General features: G+C 34.2%; 1 protein-coding gene and 2 pseudogenes across 1 annotated transcript; 2 read left to right on the top strand and 1 right to left on the bottom strand.

The window, feature by feature from the left end:
- Window positions 1-840: 840 nt before the first annotated feature.
- LOC116105464 lies at window positions 841-7,331 on the top strand (annotated as a pseudogene).
- Window positions 7,332-8,869: 1,538 nt separating this feature from the next.
- LOC116105459 lies at window positions 8,870-13,215 on the bottom strand (annotated as a pseudogene).
- Window positions 13,216-18,541: 5,326 nt separating this feature from the next.
- LOC116105457 lies at window positions 18,542-19,042 on the top strand. Its single transcript, XM_031391878.1, has one exon. The coding sequence runs from the start codon at window positions 18,542-18,544 to the stop codon at window positions 19,040-19,042; it is 501 nt and encodes a 166-aa protein (XP_031247738.1).
- The last annotated feature ends 1,251 nt before the right edge of the window (window positions 19,043-20,293 follow it).

Genomic DNA, 20,293 nt, shown 5'->3' with positions numbered 1-20,293 from the left:
AAACCTTATTTTCTCACAAATTTAAACATATTAACCTAAAGGTTTGTAAAAAATTTGGATAAAATCATATTTTCAAAATAGATGAATGCTCACTACAAAAAAGACAAAACACCTCGATGTACCTCACAAATAATACAATTATTAATTATAATTTATAATATTTTCTTACAAACTTTCTTTTACAACTTCGATGTAACAGTTTATAATTGGTCAGTTCGTAAAAGGTTTTATTTGATAAATTATGGTTAGTTAATAACGAATTACTACGTTAAAATTATGAAAAAAGATTCGTAAGAAAAGATTGTGAGTATAACATTGTTATTATTATTATTTTATTAAAGAGAGGTTCATATTCCAAAACCATCCTCCCATTTGGGGTTTTGCTTTCATCACGTAGTTACCTCAACATATACTCAACAACACATTTATGCTTTCCTTTTACTCTTTTCTTAAGCAAGAGTTTTACTTCTCTGTTAACCCAACCATACTCTTCACTTCAACCTACCCAATCATTTTTCTCCACCTCATCAACTTTCGATTAATTTAGTTAAATAATATAAAAAATGTTTTATAATTTAAGAAAAAACATATAAAATATAATATGAAAATAGTTTTTATTTTTTTGAATTTTGAATAAAATCAAGAAGGATTTTATATCTAAAATTGCATTTAAACAATACAAAAAATCTTCTAGTAAACAACAGGACGTAATATCAACGTTGGCAAACACACATCAGCAGTAGGAGTGTTGTAGTGGATGGCCCCGCGAAGCAGAGAATCTTTGTGGAATTAAAGAGAAAGAGACATACAGTACTGCACAGTAGCGGCAATATTCACATAAAAGAACATTGACCTGCCATTGACGAAGACGATCAACTTACTCTTCATTCTTTACTTACAGCACTCTTCAGCTTTCTTGGCTTCTGGGTTTTTTTCTCTGGCGAGTCTTCTTCTTGCTTTTGTTTTCACTCAAAGTTCATTTCTTTTTGTTATTTAAAGAAACAAGTTGGCTTTGACGAAGACGATCAACTTACTCTTCACTCTTTGCTTACAGCACTCTTCATCTTCTTGGCTTCTGGGTTTTTTCTCTGGTGAGTCTTCTTCTTCTTTTCCTTTTCTTGTTTTTGTTTTCACTCAAAGTTCATTTCTTTTTGTTATTTAAAGAAACAAGTTGGCTTTGTTTACTTGCAGTTTATGACATGAACACCATACTTACAGTAGAGACCATGTAAATCTAAAAAGAAAAAGAAAAAGAAAAAAGGAATGAAATTTAGTGGCAAACTTGTAAAATGAAAGTTATATGATCGTTCCTTTTACTATTAGAAGTCTTATGTAGAGAGATTTTCGGATTATAAAAAAAAAAAAAAAAAAAAAAAAAAGCCGAAAAGATAGCTTATGTAATAAAGGATTAATGAAGTTTTTGTTATGTTACTGGGTAACGTACCCTCTGGATATATTAGCATCTTGGTTTAATGGTACAAGTCTCGATAATTACCGGGATGGCAACACAGAAAAATTCTTTTGCTGTATGCTGATTCATGATGGAGAGGAGTGTTATTATAGACTGGTCAATGATGTTACTCGAGTATCTATAAAAGAAAAATGATAATAATTACAAGTTATGTTATTGTATATTAACGATTGCCATGTTTTAGAATTAATATTTGTTGTTAATTTGATGTTTATGTTTATTTTATTTTTTTTCTAGTTTCTGTTCTTTTCTTTTTTTTTTCAGGTGTTTGTTTTGTTACATAAAATTTCCACATTTATTGAACCCAGATGGATGTACCATTTTTGCTTGGACTAGTGAAGAATGTAGAGTTTTAATTTACCATAACTTTTATGGTAAATTTCTTGTTTTGATTTAATCGCAAGCTTATCTTTCAAAATCACTACCGATGAGAAATGCGGCACATCAGCTCAATTTGATTTTCCTTCTGAGTAGAAACATGAATTCATATAAGATTGCTGTTCATGTTTATATACACACACCCCACACAAAGACTACCTTCTGTGATTTTTCATAAGTTCTTTTTCTGTGGAATGATTGAAGTTAAAGTATGGCTAGATTTTAGATCTTATTTTTAATTGGTGCTTCCACAAATAAGTACTGAAAGTTTGACCTATGGATCTTATTACCTCCTCGAGATGTCAAGTCAACAGTATTCGTTTTGCTGATATTGCTATGTTTCGCAACAATTTTCTTTGTGTTTTTGAATACTTTTTTACATTGAGAGGACTTGATTGGGGATAGTGATTTAAAGTGTTAACATGTTGCAATACACATTGCAGGGGTTGCTCCTGTGCCCCTGCAAGAATCCTTCTTACTCAGAATAGTGTTTACCGATATTAATTGGAAATTGGGGTTTTGATCAAAACTTATATTAAATTTGGTTTGTTTCAGAATTCCTACCACACGTATGCCTAAGCCGCGTGCAATGAGAAAGATAAATTCACAATCTTTCTTTCTTTCATTTTTTTTTTTTTTCGGTTTGTTATTTTTCCTGAGTTTTGGTGCTTTGTATATGTGTACAAATATGGATCCATGTATTTGCAATGGTTGACTTTCTTTTTTTTGGACATGATAAAAGTGCAGCATACTTCATTTATGGGTAAAACAATTCAGGTATATGGATTCCCATGTAGTGTTACTGCAGAAGCAGTCAAGACATATCTGGAGTCACTTACAGGTGAAGGAGCTGTTTATGCTATTAAAGTTAGAAAGCAAAAAGTGGTCCGAGAGCGTATGCTATTGTCCAATTCACAACCATAGAAGTGCTGATATATCATCTCTTTGGCTAGACACGCCTAGGGTATGGGAGTTCATATCTCAATGCTCGCCCAATGCATGATATTGTGCCGAACCGAGAACCTTTATGCATAGCATGGAAAAAATATGCTGCATTTTGGTTGTCAGATCTCAAATGAAGCATTTGCTGTTCTCTGGAAGGGGTGGATGTTTCTGGTGAATTTTGGTATCGGAATGCGAAATAATTTATTTCTGTCTTATCAACAATAGAATACAGGCTTGAGCTCGCTTACGAAAATATTTGGCAGATAGAACTCCATCGTCCATGCGATCAAAGAGCAAAGTATCTTCTGATTCAGGTTGCTTTTCTAATTTTATCATTGACGATAATTCATTGCTATTTATTTTCTTTTATTTTTCACCCGCAAAATGCAGCTTCATTGCTTGTATTGCATGAATGGAAAAAAAATGAAAGTTCTTTTATATGATCTAGACATTCTGTTAATTTCTATCTTCTAATTTGCAAGCATTGATGATAGTCACCTCATCTCTTTTTCTTATTGAAAAGAAGTTCTTTTATATGGACTGTCTCAATGCTTTTTGACATTTGTATTTCAATACTTCTGGCTATGGTACTGCACTTTTAAAAAAAATTCTTACCAGTTTTCCATGTAAAAAAAATTTCCTTTTAACAAAAAGAAGGGGAGGGGGAGGAATTCAGAGTCTTTTGTTGAAGGTTTTTATTTGGCATTCTGAATGGAAAGAATGGACTAGATTTTTTAATACATATTGCAATTGGAAATTCATGGAATTAGATGGATGGTGGAATTCAGTTATCTATCATCTTGAGAGTTGGATCTTTCAGATCATGTTTACTATTCTTCTTTCTTGGGTTAAATGTTAATTTGCTGACTGTAAAGGATTATTTTTTGGGTTTCTTTTGATTTTAAGCTACTTGGTGCTCCCGGATTTTTGAGAAAGAACCACGCTTTTCTATGATGAATTTGAAGACCCTTTTTAACTTCTTTAAGGATGACCCTGATGATAAATGGGTCAGGGCAACAGATTTCACCCCCTCAAGCTGTATTGGGCAGTCTACTGGATTATGTTTAGAGCTTCCTTATTGCCTTGAACTTCCAACTTTAAGGAAAACTTTGGTTACTATAAAGAAAGTGATGGCAGGTTTGATTTGGAAATGGTTCTGGCGTATTCTTGCAATCGGAGTTTGGTTCCAATTGTTGGTCCTCCCTTGGAAGTTACTTGCCATATGAGATCTTGTTTAAGATCAATTTGTTGGTTCAAAATGGGTGTCTTGCCGCTACACTGGATTCTGATTTATCGGTTGGTTGACCCAAGTAGAATCAACAAGGCCTGTATAGAACATGCTCTTGATAAACTTTATCAAATAAAAGAATGTTGCTATGAACCTTCAAGGTGGCTCACTGAACAGTACCAAAAATACCTCACAACCGGAATAGGCCAAGATCACCTGCCATAACTTTGGATGGCAGTTTGGTATATGTACACAGAATCCAAGTAACACCTTTAAAGTTTATTTTTGTGGTCCAGAGGTTAATGTCGAATCGTGTACTTCGTCACTACAGAGATTATATGACATTTTTCTTCGATTCTTTCATTGATGAGGATTTAGATAAAATCCATTCAATAGCTGTAGCTCCATCATCTTCTGCAAATGAGCATAGGAGAACTGGAATTTACACAAGGATCCTTTCAACCCTACAAAATGGTGTAGTTATTGGTGATAAGAATTTGAATTTCTTGCTTTTTCATCTAGTCAATTGCGAGAAAACTCTGCTTGGATGTTTGCTTCTACAGATGGGGTCACTGCTGCACATATAGGAGTGGATGGGAAATTTTCGTCAAATAAGGAATGTGGCGAAGTATGCTGCCAGACTTCAATCCTTTGGTTCATCAACTGAAACTCTTAGTGTTCGTGAGGATGAATTTGAGGTCATTCCTGATGTAGCAGGTTACAACGGTGGAACTGAATATGTATTTTCCGATGGTAGGGAAAATTTCTGTTGAGTTTGCAAGGAGAGTGGCCCAAAAATGTGGTATTAAAGATCGTCCTCCATCTGCCTTTCAGATTCGATTTGGTGGATACAAGGTGTGGTGGCCGTTGACCCAACTTCAACAAAAAATTATCAATGAGGAGAAGTATGCGAAGTATCATTCAGACATCATGAAACTGGATGTTTTGGCATGGAGCAAATTCAGCCTTGTTTTCTGAATCGTCAGCTGATTACTCTTTTCTCTACCCTTGGTGTTCATGATAAAGTTTTTGAGAGAAAACAAAGAGAAGCTGTAGATCAACTGAATGCTATTAACAGATCCGCTACGAGCACAGGAGGCTCTGGAGTTGATGTCGCCTGGAGAAATACTAACATTCTCAAGAAATGCCTTTGTGCGGTATAAGCCAGATGCTGAACCCTTCCTTTCTATGATGCTACAAACATTCCGGGCATCAAAGTTGCTGGAGTTGCGGACTAAAACAGGATATTTGTTCAAAATGGAAGATCTATGATGGGATGTCGACAACCAGAACCTTAGATTTGGGCAGGTGTTTGTGCAATTCTCAAAGCTGCTTCTCGGCAGCGTTATTTATTGAGGGAGAGGTCGTTGTTGCAAAAAACCCTTGCTTGCACCCAGGCGATGTCGTGTTTTAAGGGCGGTGAATGTGCAGCTTTGTATCATATGGTGGATTGTGTTGTATTCCCACAGAAAGAATGAGGTATAACTTTCAACTTCATGGTTTAGAGTGTTGTGGTGTGTACTGGAATTTATTTCAAATATATAGATACCTTGTTATACAACTGGTGTTATCCTTATCATATGCCCATTGTCAACTAAACAAAAATGAAAGCTCTTCAGTCAACTTGTGAATGACTTTACTAACATGTTTATAATAGATTAAACTTTGAAATGCTGGCATCCCTTCTGATTGTATCACTCTGTCAAGTCTTACAAGCTATGCCATGTGGAATTTGACACACACTTGAATCAATTTTTGTACTTTTTTATTTCTGCTCTTTTACGTTTTTGCTTTCCTGGGTTATGAATATGTGACACTGAGTCACCTAATTTAATGCAAGAAAAATTATAGTCAATAACCACAAATGCCTTATTTGGGAAACTAGGATTTATTTTGTACTTCATATTGTAACGTTCAAATTTGCATGATTTATTTTTTTGAATGTAATACTATGTGTCTTTCTGCTGTTTATTAATAATAGATTAACGAGACAAATTAATGACCTTGAAATTTTGCATTTGACTGATATTCAAAACTGATTTATATTCCTAGACCTCACACAATAATTGTTCGGGAAGTGATTTGGATGGAGATATCTACTTTGTCTGTTGGATCCTGAATTGATTCCGCCACGGCAAATCTCACCAATGGATTATACCCCAGAACCAAGTATTAGTTAGATCATGATGTTACAATGAGGTATTTCTTTTAGACCCTGAAGTATTCAAAAATTTGTTATTTTCTTTATCCATTTGCATATAGACCAAAGTCATGATTTTCTAGCTTTCATTGCCTCATGCTATGTGCAGTATACTGCCAAAAGATAAGATCTGACAGCTGGAGATCCTTGAAAGCAAATGATGACTGAGATGCATTTATACATGCCTCTAATTTTTTCCCTTACTCTCTTTCTCCTGCCACCAAGTCACAATGCACACAATGTTTTTATTCAGTGATTTGCATAAAGGGTGTTAATTTCTGCCGTGCAGGAAGTTCAGGAGTATTTCACCAACTACATAGTGAATGACAGTTTGGGAATTATTGCGAATGCTCACACTGCTTTTGCAGATAAGGACCTGGCAAAGCAATGAGCACCCATGCTAGAACTAGCGAAAAAATTCTCTATTGCGGTTGACTTTCCAAAAACTGGTATTCCTGCGGAAATACCACCTCATTTACATGTCAAAGAATATCCTATTTCATGGAAAAACTAGAGAAGCCCACCTACGAGTCACGCAATGTGATAGGAAAGCTTTTCCGAGAGGTGAGGGACATAGCACCAGATACAAGCCCTATTAAGTCGTTCACTGAGGAAGTAGCAAGAAGGTCTTATGACCTGGACATGGAAGTTGATGATTTGAGGATCACTTGAAGATGCTTTCTATTACAAAAGCAATTTTGACTACAAACTAGGGAATTTGATGGATTACTATGGCATCAGAACTGAAGCCGAAATACTCAGTGGTGGTATCCTGAAAATGTCCAAATCCTACAAAGAGAAGAGATGCAGAAGCAATTGGTATGGCAGTAAGGGCCTTGAGGAAAGAAGCTAGAGCCTGGTTCAATGAGAAGGGAAGTGGGTCTGATTTTGAAGATGATGTGTATGCAAAAGCTCGGCTTGGTACCTGTCCATATCATCCTAACTATGGGGCACTATATGAAGGCCTGATCGCCAACATTTTCTTAGCTTTGCGTGGTGTGTTTATGACAAGCTGATAGAGATCAAGAGGGACACAAACAAGTCTGAGAAATGCTCTAAGCCTGTCATCTCTTCAGCACTCGCTCAGTCATGGATTGCTTTTGCATTGAGAAATTATCTTGTGTTGTTTTCTTTTACAATGCTTATAATATGCGTGGTATCTTGTATATATTTGTGGGAACAGTCGGACTAACAACTGTATCTGTTACAAGTGTTCTGTATTATAAAGTATAAATGCTTCATAATCAAGATTGAACTACTGGATTGCTGTAAAAGTATATGATTTCATCCTTCTAATTCATGGCTCCTTTTCTCTGATGGATTTTTTGTTGTTGTTGAGACAATAACTATCAAGAAAAAAAGGCAGTGGTCATTAGAAATGGGTCAGTAACTTTGTAGATTCAGGACAATCGTTAAGGTGTGTAGTCAATAGAAGTGGATTTGAGTTTATAACAAACGTTTCTTTCTGTCAATAATGGCTGCATTCCTTCAGCCTCAAGGCTGTAAGAGCAACATAATATGGCATTGAAGGACTCCTTTGATCTTTTCACTGATTTTCAAAAGGATTTCCAGGGCTTAGCATGAAACAATAAATGAAACATGTTTTAATTTCTATAAAAACTTCTTGTCTTACCAAATTGATTTTAATGCTTGACTTGTGATATACAAACTTTTTGTTTAATGAAAATATATTACTAAGTAAAGAGAAAACATCACACAACGGGATGAATATAAATTTAAAGAAGAAAAATTAATTTCGAATTTGAAATTAGGAAAAAAGAATTATAACATAACACTGATTGAAAAATTGGTAAAAAGTGGTATAAACAAAATCCTAATTGAGTTTGAAATTGGGGAGAAGTGGTAATAAATACTCTAATTACATTGAAATTGAGGAAACTGGTTTGCAAATAATATATTATAACCATAGTTAAGTAGGGATATATTCGGTATTAAATACATTTAAGATTTCTTTTTCTTTTTTAAATTATGTAAAAGTGTATTTAACAATAGAGGCTATTAAAACTTTGATGGGGCCTAAAAAAACATTTCCCCAATAAATGTTCCTCTTACAAGCTCAATAAAAGCAATTTATTAATGTTTTTTTCACTACAAACAAATCAACATTTATGTGGTTATATAAATTTTTATTTAGTGTTTTTTTTTGTTTTCTAATAAAATGTATTATTTTAGTCATTTTTATTCAATAAATATTAATACTATTTATAATTATTTTATTTTAACTTAGTTAGTTTTATATTATTACGTATAATAATATATATATAAATAAATAAATTTTTATATTAATGAGAACAGCAGTGGGATCGGAGAATCTAATCCCATCCCTGCCAAATAGATGCAGTTGTCCACGGCTACCCAGCAGTGGAATATTTTGCCCTCACTATCATTCCAGCACCTTCCGTGTCACTTTCAGTCTATTACAAGGAAAATCTTAAGAAACAATCATAGTTTACCATCCAATTTATATATTTAAGCAAATTCTGAATAAAAAGAACTTCCAGTCTCATCTCTTTATTTTTATTTTTTCCAATCAGTTAAACTTTACCAAGTCCACGGATCATCATAAATACACAAATACATCGATCACACACTTAATCTTTCTTCTTTGCAGAAGCTTGAAAGTAAATTATTTACGTCGTAGCACGGCATATAATTGAATTCCATCTCGTAACATGCAGTCATCTCGTCATTAATCTCATCAAGCCTTTCCACTAATCGTCTCTACATTTCATCGCTAATCTCCAATGGGAAATGTTTGCTGAACATTCCCTCGCATGCAGCCCTTAGATGCTTTACAAATTCCGGCATATTTATTCGACCTTTCAACCAGGGTGATGGGTTTGTTATTCCAATCGCCTCAACGCTGAAATTGCCATATCTTCCTACCACTGCTGTAAATTCTTTAGGAGGGCAAGAATATATCGGTAATTTGAAAGCATCAACTTGACCTTCTGAAGTTAGTCCCCGTAAAGTTTGGTATATTGGTGTCATGATTCAGCATGTTAAGTCATTTCTTTGTTTAAAAACTTAATGTTTTACTCCTGATAACATTGACTCAGTGTTTTATAATTTTCTTTCTCAATTTTTTATAACCATGTGTCCTACTTGTTAAATCCTGCAAGTCTCGTATTGGACGATTAGAGAAGGTTATTGCGTTTCATTCAAAAAGATAATTAATTCCATCTATTAGGTTCAAGATATGACAATTAATATTAGAGCAGCTTCGTAATCCAATGAGAAAGATGTGACGTCCAAAAGTAGGGAGTTTGTCATATACAACATCGTTTAGTGAATGAGTCTCATATTCAATTTATAAGACTTTGATTCCCTTAACTAAGTAGATACTTTATACGCCAAAGACACTCACATACAACTCAAAAGCAAATCTGCGTACAATATGAATAATTTCTATTTAGATTTAGGCGTGGATAATTCCGAGTACCTTGCATTTTTTTGGGAAATCAGAACCGAAAATTGCAAGTTCCTAGGAAAAAGAACTGGAACCGGAACATGAAATGCAGCTTCCGGTTCCTTACCCAGGTATCCTGTTAAAAATTGTTACCCCCCTATTAGTTTCAAAAATGACAAACACACCTTAAAATTTTACAAATACACCCTTGACAAATTAAGAAAACCTTAAAATTATAAATATATATATTTACAAAGTATAGTTATGGAATTAATTTTGGGAATTAAATTTCAGTAAACTTTATTATCCAAAAATACAAATATTATATAATATTATAATTACTAGAGTGAAAATAAAGTCAAATTAACATTAATTGTAAATTTTTGGAAAAAGAATAAAATTAAATATTAATATTAATATGATTTATGAATCTTTAATTATATAATTAATATGACTCTAACTTTAAGTTTGTTTAATGATTTCTTAACATAACGTGACTCATGAGGGACGAGTTGTCATACTACACTGTACTAATAATTTAATTAAGTAATGTAATAATATAATAAATTACTAATATTTATAATGTAATGTTATAATTAATTAAGTAATCATACTATAAATTTATAATGTAATGTTATAATTAATTAAGTAATCATACTATAAATTTATAATATAATGTTATAATTAATTAAATTTCTAATCTTTTAATTAAGCAATGTACTAATGTAGTAAATTACTAATATTTATAATATAGTATTATAATTAATTAACTAATCATTTAACTATAATGTAATGTTATAATTAATTAAGTACTATAATGTAATGTAATGTTATAATTAATTAAATTTCTAATCATTTAATTTAGTAATATACTAATATAGTAAATTACTAATATTTGTAATGTCATATTATAATTAATTAATAATTAGGTAATTATTTAACTAGTAATGTATTAATGTTTATCAATTTATTATATATAATTAATTAATTGCAATTTACTATAGATATACTTAGAACTTGATAATTGAAGTAAATAATTAAATATTATTCAATCAAATATATTATTTTATTCACAAATAATTCTTTCAATAACTTAAAACACTTGTAATTGGATCCTAATTCCAATTATAATTTATACACTTAATTAATCAAAACTTTAATATTATAATATATTAAAAGTTTTTTATATGTAAAAATTTTAATATATAGATTTGATTAGGTTATTATAATATATTAAAGTTTTTTATATGGTGAAGTATATATGTATAATTAATTGTATATATATTTTATTAGGTTATTGTTTTTGTTACACTATAATTTTTTATATAACATTTAATCCCATTTGGCCATTTTAAATTTTTTATATGTAAAATAACAAAGATTCCCAATTCTTGACTGATATTTCATTTAAATCCAAGTTCCAATACAAGTTGCTACTCGGGTACCCGAACTCGGTTCCAAGACAGGTTTCATTCAGGGTACCCGGGCGTTTACCCACTAAGGTACCCATTTCAGGTTCCCATCACAGGTTCCAGTTTTAGTTATGGTTCCTGCACATATAGGAATCGAAACCGAACCCATACATTAACAGTTTCAAAAAATTGGAGCCGAACCCTACTCGTACAATGTCAATTCCGAGTAGATTCCGGTTCTACCCGTCAGTTCCGGTTCTACCCACACAATATTGGTTTCGGGTAGATTACGGTTCTACTTGCCGGTTCCGGTTCTACCCGCTACCCATGCTCACCGCTACTTAGGTTAATCTTTTTTATTTGTGTTAGATCTCATTTAAGGAGAGATTGTTGAGTCTTTTAAGTTCTAGCTATCTTTGTAAGAAAATTAAACATGAATTCTATCAACATTTAATCAATCAATAAGAATAGAATCCAGTCATAATCAACAATATGTCAAAAGATCAACACATATATTATAGTATGCAGAATCAATAATTAAAGGTTATAAACAAACTTGTTTGTGTCATAATTTTTTATTTTTGAATTCCTTTATAGAAGAAGAGGCGATTTTTCTAGAAGTGACGAAAAGCATAGGTATTCTTTTCCAATAACGCACGCACCAAATAACGACTATTGAATGAGGTTTAGTAATTCAATTAGCGCTTGGAAAGGAGACCTAACTAATTTAATAATAGTTTATTGAGTCCTCCCATTAAAGACTCAAGCCCACACTAATTGTTTACTCAGATTATTATAATGAAGTGTATTGGACAATCTTGAAACGATCACAAAAAGTCCATCAAGATATCTCATTTGGATTATATATTTATCAGTTTTGATTAAAACAAAATTATAATTAATGTTAACCCACAATTAATAAAATTTCTGACAATCTCGTCAAGTATTTAGAAAGAAAAACAAGTGAATCGATTAAAATTGAACTTACCTCTTTTACCAGATCGTTGAATATGGAACCCATACAATCATACATCAAACCATTTTGCGATATGAGATAAAGGCATTTCATCTGGGATACTTGGATTGCTGATAACTATGATGCCTCCAGGCACAATTTCTTTAGCTCTAGCATTCAAAAAGCTCTCCAAATCTCCAGCAAATTGATTTGTATACGCATTCAAAACTTCTTGCGGAGCAAAGGCATAGCGAATCTTGCCTTTGTTCCACGCACCAGAACTCCTGTCTAGCAACTCTTCTGGCGCCTTTGACAGGCGACAGCCAATGAAGCGCATGAGAGGCATGCGCTACATGGAGAAAAGATTCTGTGAACAACCGTTTGTGGAAAGAGCCTGGAACTCCAGCTACAAAGTATCGTGTTTCTTGGGGGAGAGACGTAAAGAGAGTGTTGAAATCTTTGTAGCATTGATCGTTGAAGAAGACTTGAAATTCGGGCATTTCAGAATCAGGTCACCGGGATTTGTACGTCTGCTTAATTGTTTCTATTAAATCTTGCATGGTATTAAAGGTATTTGGTTCAACTGCACAACCGCAATCTAGCTACAAGGCGAATCGTGTTTGTTGGATATACAGAAGACAACAAAGATTTCACGTCTAGTTTTCTTGCAATTGTAACATCATTTAGAAATTTTTTTGGGTAACCAACATCATTTAGAACTTATTATTGTCATGATCGTGCAGTAGTCATCAGCACTTGTAAATTTGTGTTTATTAGCAGTATTACTCTCGAGAAGATGAATTACAACATGAACTTGCACTTTATTAAAAGGTTCAATAATCTTTTTAAAAAAAAAAAAATTAAATTAACAATTAACATGAATTAAGTCAGGACATCCTGACATTAGTTTTATCATGACCGTACTTAGATACTCCTGACATTAGTTTCATCATGACCGTACTTAGATACTATTGGATCAGTTCAGCTCATTACTGATGAATTCAATGATGTTTCAGTATGGTCTTAGGACTTCATGACTAGAGAATTACTCTATATATATGTAGACACACGATTCTTACACCACCATAGGAAAATTTACCTATGTCAATACTACATAAAAATTTGGCTTATATGCACCTATGCCAAACCTGATGCCGGTACTTGAGGTTGGTGCAGTTGCAATACGCCGATGCCATGATGCCGTTGGCGTGTATATACAATAAAAATGAATTGTAATTTACTACATGTCGTATGCTTTAATTGCATGCTTAATTAATTAATTAAATAGTACAGCTAATTCATGATCTTTCCATAAATCTGGACACTTGAAATATAGCCAAGAAGCATCCGAGATTAGAGAAGAGCAGAAGTCAACCGGTATCCAAAAGAAAAGCTGTGCATGTAACAAGTCAAGTAGCTAGTATAAGTTAAGGACCATGTGTTACACTGGCGCATTTATTTAATTTCTATTCTTCTCTCTTGCTGCAAGTTGTTTTTGTAGAATATTCATTTTTGTAAAGCTTATGAGTTGTGTTGCGTACACTGGCTATCAATCATTTTATTTGGCTTGTTTCATATGTTGTGTGTGTGCACATTAGTTCTTATTGCACACTGTTTGTCAGACTTGTGTCTTAGCTTGTTTCGTTTCGAGTGTGTGTGCACAACGGTCTATGCTTACACTCTTGCTTCAGATATTTTGTAACCCAACACAAGTTGCATGTCTAATAAAGTGAAAAAGATATTGTTTATCTTTGTCTCTTGATATTTAAGACCTTTTAAATGTGTCATAATATCCTTAAGTGGTCTTAAGGAATAAAGTTATCTTTCTCGATTTCTTTTGTGGTCCAAACAAAAAAGAATGAATACTTTCCTTATTTGGACAAACATTGGTCAGTCTCTTGTTGGTTGATGTGGCACTATATTGTTGAGCAAGAAATCCTTCATTATATAATATTCTTTCTTGCATAAATAAATCTAACATTTTGATCTTTTATTTCATTCTTACTCTGGATTTCTTAGAGTATTCTTTCTCTTAAGGTTCAAGGTTCATTTTCCATTTTTGTGCCGAAACCTCACCATATCAAACATAGACTTGATGGCTCTTGGAACGTGGTTCCTTTGTTGATGCTGGTGCGTGGCATCGGTGCTTGAAGCCTGTGGTTTACAAGTTGTTCTCGGCTGTGTTTGTGGCGAGAAGAAGCTCCAAGGAGTTGCTACACGTCAAGGATTCAGAGTGTGATGCTAAGTGTAAAGTTGAACGGGGAGTTCTTTTTATTGTAACTTAGATCAGCTTTGAACTATATCTTGTAATGTGTTTTTAACTTAGTGGATTGCTTCGATCTAGACAAGGTCCCATGGATGTAGGCTAAAAGTGGATTCGGTCGAACCATGTATATGTCTGTGTTCTTTACGATCTGCACTTGTGTTTGAAGTGGTTAAAAACTGAAAATCTCTTAATCAACTTGGTAATTTTCTGCCGCACTTTAAAATGGGTAATCCAAAACCAAAATGGTTTAACCAATCCCCAACAAATCAGTTGTTTCTCTTCAAGTGAATTTCCTAAATTCTTTATTATTAATTCTAGTAACTAGATTTAATTGAAACATAGTTACACTACAAGAAAAAGTACTTTCTACAACCAATTTTTTTGCAACTAGACAAAAACAGTTGCAGATACCTCACGTTTAGTAACTAAATTCCAATCAAGCGGCTAAAGGGGAATAAAATTATGGGGCTCATTTATTTTAGCCTTTGGCGTCTAAAATTAATATTTTGCAACTAATTTGATTTGTTGTCAAAAGCATCACATTAGCGACTAATTTATTTTATTGCCAATTCTTGCGTAGTAAATTTTTCCAACATTACAACACAATTAGTAACTACAACAAAAGATTCCGCAACTAAAATTATGGTTACAGAAAACAATTATTTGCAACTACTGAATAGTTGCTAAATTAGATGCAAATATTTATTAATTAATTTGTAACTATTTTTATTCGTTACAAAATTATACAATTACGTAAATATCCAAGGTTCTAACAATAATTACAAAGGGCCTAGGGTACATATGCCAACTAATCATTTTGTGCATATTACAAATAGTTGCAAAACCTTACGTATAACAACTAAGATGTATTTAGTCACTAAAAGTTGATAACTTTTTTTGGCTCCCACTTTCTCGTAAAATGAGAAAATGATATTTTAAATTATGACTAAAATTACTGTTGCGTAACTAATTAATTAGTTGCAAATTATCTTCTTTTGACAACTAAGATTTTAGTTGCCAAATGTATGGTAAATTCTACAAATCAATTTGAGCGCCCCATTTTCCTGCTTGAAATCAATTGAAATTTTGGGTATGTTATTTTGCCAACTAAAGTTACAATTGTTAATAAGAGTTGTTCACAACCAAAATGTTAGCCACTAAATATTATTTATTAAAAATAATATATATTACTAGTAACCAAAATCAATTAGTTACAAAAAGTTTGGATATCAAAATTTGATAGTGGCAATTACCGTTGGAGTTCTCAACTACTTCAACATTATTGGGTTACGCAGACGCATTCGGGGGTCCCGTTGTCCTGTCAGCAGGCGGGGGTCCTGCTCCCAAGTGAGCGGGTGGGGGTCGTGGGGGCAACGTCCCTGGGCCCGTAGGCGGTTTGGGCCTTTTCTATGTATAACCGCTGTAGGATTTCTTTAAGTTATTAATTTCTTCTTGGGTTGGGCTTAGGAATAAGAATCCTTGTAAACTAGGTTTACTCACTTAAATCTAGTATATAAACATATTTTTCTCTTGTTATGAGTGTGATAGCAAATCATACAATAATTCATTCATTGTAAATAAGAGAGAGAGGTGAGGAAATATTGTAATAATATTGACTCGGTTGGAGGTAATCACACTGAGAAGTTGATGTATTTTCATGTATTAACATTGCATTTTGACATAATAATTAGTTCTAAATGATACTTGAATTTTGTTTGATAACTTGTGAATTGATGTCATTATTATAGGCATCCTTTCTTTGTTGACTTAGAGGTCTTATTGGCATCTTAGACTTTAATTTCTTGTTATGGATTTGGGATTCTCTGCAACACTTAACCCAAAACTGAGAAAAAACAGTTGTTTTCTTTTGCTTTTAAAAACACTTCATTTTGTATTTTGGCCGCTGCCTGCCTGCCTCCTCTCAAAACTCAAAAGCCAGCCCCCTCCTTTCTTTTCTGTTCCTCCTTATTAAGGTTTCTGCTTGTTAAAAAGAGAAGCCTCGGGAAAAGTGGCACTGTTGTTTTCAACAAATGGCTTTCTCTTCTCTCCTTAGATCTACGCCCACCATTTCTCTTTCACGCGCCGCCGACTTCTCTTCTTCCTCCTCTAATCGTCTCAAGGTCCGATCGCCGTCCTTTGTTTTTGCCTTCGTTTTTTAGAAGCTCCGGGAAGGATGACGATGAGGCGCTTAAAGTCTTCTTTGAGGCATAAGACATCTTCGAGTCAAAGAGGCACCGGGAAGGATGACGATGAGGCGCTCGTTTCTGACATTGAAATTGCTTAGCAATGGGTTGCCATTAAGAGACTGCCAACTTTTGACCGGCTCAAGTCTCCTTTGTTCGATAAGGAGGGAGAAGGGAAGGTTGTGGATGGTGAGGGGAAGAGGGTGGTTGATGTCATGAAGCTTGGTCTGGTTGAGAGGAGTGTGTTTATAGAGAAGCTTATTAAGCATATTGAGCATGATAATTTGAAGTTGTTGAGGAAGATCAGAGGAAGAATTGAGCTGTAAGTGTTTGAATTTCTTCGCATTTTGGAATTTTATGATCTGGATTGTTGCCAAGTTTGAGTCTTTGTTAATGTGCTTGTTGAAAGTTTGGTTTCTAATGGTGGTGGTTTGAAGAGATTTTAGCCAAAAAATTAGTTTAGGAATGCGGTCCACTTAGAAGGAATCTGCTTGATTGAAGTACTCTTGTTATAATTGTTCCAAACATAACGCTTTTCCAAACATAATGGTTTTCAAAAGAGTTTATCATGCTTGGAAGTCCTTTTCACTGGTTGCACACCTAGGAGAAACACTACCCCACTACTGAGTATGGCTTATGTCATATCTTTGGTCCTAATACCATCTCTATATGCTATTTTAACCTATGCAGAACAGATGTGGATTTGAGGGGAAGGGAGAAATCTGGGTTGAAGATATTCTCAATCTTGGGGTATCGTGAGTAATTCTTTCCATTGTGCATTTTCTGATAATGGTAAAAAAGCACAAGGAATATTTAATTTTGATTTCATATGTTGATGCTCTGAAAGAAATTCAATGTGCATTTAACTCTAACTATAGACGATGATATTCATTGTAAAATGTTAGATTTGAAGTTCATCAAACTTGCCTCTCCCATCCGCCAAAATCTGTGTGCATATATATCCATAACAGTTAGGGGTTATTATGGGTTCTGTCAATTGGTAATGGCTACTATACCAAACACGTTAATCAAAATATTTACGTTTACATGTTTCTTACCTTTTTTTTAAATGACCTCATCTGATGTTGTGTGTCAAGAACATTCCTCGTTTTACAAGTCCTCCCAAAGCTTATAGGTTCAAAGTCAAATCAAGCTAAGATAACCATCATTAATAGTGTTAATGGCATTATTAAGCCTGGAAGGTAATATTAAATATTTATTGTTAGTCAAATTAATTCATTTATGAATTGACATATTCCATTCTGGGTCAACCATGCTGATTTGACAAAATGTATATTACTGAATTGTCTTTTTGGAGTTGCAATGTTTGTTCTAAATTGATGTTACCTTTGACTTATAATGGATGCATTGATCTTTCTAATTCTATTTGGTGCTTCTTTACTTTTGAAGACCTTTTGCCAGTGAACTTATTTGTAAGAATTTAATTTCTTATCTAATGAATAATTCACATATTTAAGCATAGGTAACCTTCAAAATATTTCAAAAGCGTTCTTCTTTTATCAGAACCAGTATGTGTGGATCTTATCTAATGAATAATTCACATATTTAAGCATAGGTAACTGTTGAAGGTTGATACTTGGCTGGAAATGCAGCAGTTTAACTGGTGTTTTTGAATGTGTTTTTAGCAGTAAAACTGGAAGGCAATCTGTCGGGGGTCTATTTGTAATGTTGCAAAGTTATACTTATTTTGCAATACTAGATATGTGTTCCAGATTATATGGGATGTGCTGCATATTTGTTGTTTAGTTGGTATTAAGTCAGTAGCTTTTGATTAAATCATGTTATTATATGTCTGCATGGTTGGTGTAATAGTGTAATATCAACTTTATTAGTTGAAGTGTAAACTCATTTTGAATGCAAGAAATATCAGACAACTTTTCTTCATCTTCGTTATGCTCTCTTTCTTTTCTTTGTAATCTCTAGTGCAAAAACACTAACATGGTATCAGAGCTAAGTTGATTCCAACAAAAAAACTGAACATTTTCTTCTCCAAACAACACATCCAGCTCTTCTGGAAACTGCCTTGTATCAGACCTGTTTTCTTTCAAACAAATGACTGCTCCAACAACTTCCTTTCTACCTCCTGTGTTCGACGGTGAACACTACCATATTTGGTCAGTCAAAATGAAGGCTTACCTAAGGGGTCAAGGACTCTGGCAGTATGTAGAGGAAGAGAGACAACCCCCTCAGCTGGGACCAAATCCCACTCTCAACCAAATTCGAATGCATGAAGAGGAAGCATCAAAGGCTCCAAGAGCCCTGTCCCATATCCACTCAGTTGTCACAGACCTTGTTTTTACAAGGATCATGGCATGTGAAACAGCCAAGGAATCATGGGACAAGTTGAGAGAAGAGTTCATGGGAAGTAGCACTACAAGAAACATGCAGGTTCTGAATTTAAGAAGGGAGTTTGAATCTTTAAGAATGCAGGAGGTTGAGAAAGTGAAAGAATATGTTGACAGGCTAATGAGCATTTTCAACAAAATTAGATTACTTGGAGTGGAGATGTTAGACAGCAGAATAGTGGAGAAGGTAATGGTGAGCTTGCCGTAAATTGCTTACAAATCTTTGTGGGATCGACCCTTGCTTTTGCACACTAGACTACGATAGCGATTCGTGCACTTGCGAGGTTATAAAATTGTTCATCAGCCTCTCACTTGCCAAGGACTTGGGAGTCTAGAAGATAAAAGTTCGCTCTGACTCCCAGCTCATGGTCAATCAACTCCAAGGCACTTATCAAGCTCGAGACTCTAAGATGACGACTTACCTCACTCACGTCAAGGAGCTCTAGTCATCCTTTGAAGAGTTTTCTATCACACAAGTACCTCAAGCAGAGAGCGACCACACTGATGCATTAGCAAACCTCAGCTTAGCCTTCTAGACAACGAGGTCGTAGATGATCCCTCTCATCTACCTCTAATGGCCAGTGGTGTGGAAGAAACCATCATCATAAATGTTTGCCATCGACACAGTCGACTCATGGTGACTCATGTACTTCACTACCTGATGGATGACAAGTTTCCAACAAACAAGAACGAAACACACCGACTCAGAGCACTAGGTTCACCATCCATGATGGTCAACTAGCAAAGAGGTCCTTCTCTGGCCCTTATCTCTGGTGCATCACTCTGAAAGAAGCCAAATATGTTCTAGCTGAGCTAAATGAAAGTGAATGTGGCAACCATGTTGGAGGTCGTAGCCTCGCTAATCGAGCTCTCACAGTGGGATATTGTTGGGTTACCATGTGATCAGACTCTATAGATTCTGTGCAATGATGCAACAACTATCAATGGTTTGCACAAGTGTCACATCTTCTGCCAGAGTGACTTAACTCCATCATCTTTTCATGGCCCTTTATGAAGTGGGGGATAGATATAGTTAGGAAGCTACCGACTGCTCCAAGAGGATGGATCTACATGCTCGCAGACACCAATTATTTCACAAAGTGGATTTAGACTAAAGCAATCTACCAAGTTTGAGATAGTGAAGTGAAGAGTTTCATCTGGAAAAACATCATATGTCAATTCGGAGTACCTAAAGAGATCGTCACCGACAATGGCTCGTAGTTCATTAGCTTTAAGTTCCAAGACTTTTACAAAGATTTGGGCATCAAGCTAAGTTTTTCAACACCACTCTATCCTCAGGCAAACATATAGGCTTAGTCTTCCAATAAGACGATCATTGACACTTTGAAGTAACGACTAAAGAATGCTAAGAGAACGTGGGCAGACGAATTGCCAGGAGTATTATGGTCATATCAAATCACCTCACGAATGTGAACTGCCTTCTTGCTGACATATGACT

Source organism: Pistacia vera, unplaced genomic scaffold (genome assembly GCF_008641045.1).
Source record: "Pistacia vera cultivar Batoury unplaced genomic scaffold, PisVer_v2 Contig5, whole genome shotgun sequence".
Lineage (NCBI taxonomy): Eukaryota > Viridiplantae > Streptophyta > Magnoliopsida > Sapindales > Anacardiaceae > Pistacia > Pistacia vera.
This window is presented reverse-complemented; position numbering and strand designations above follow the sequence as displayed.

Coding starts and splice junctions, on each gene's coding strand:
- LOC116105457 (XM_031391878.1), top strand. CDS start 18,542: ATGACTGCTCCAACAACTTCCTTTCTACCTCCTGTGTTCGACGGTGAA.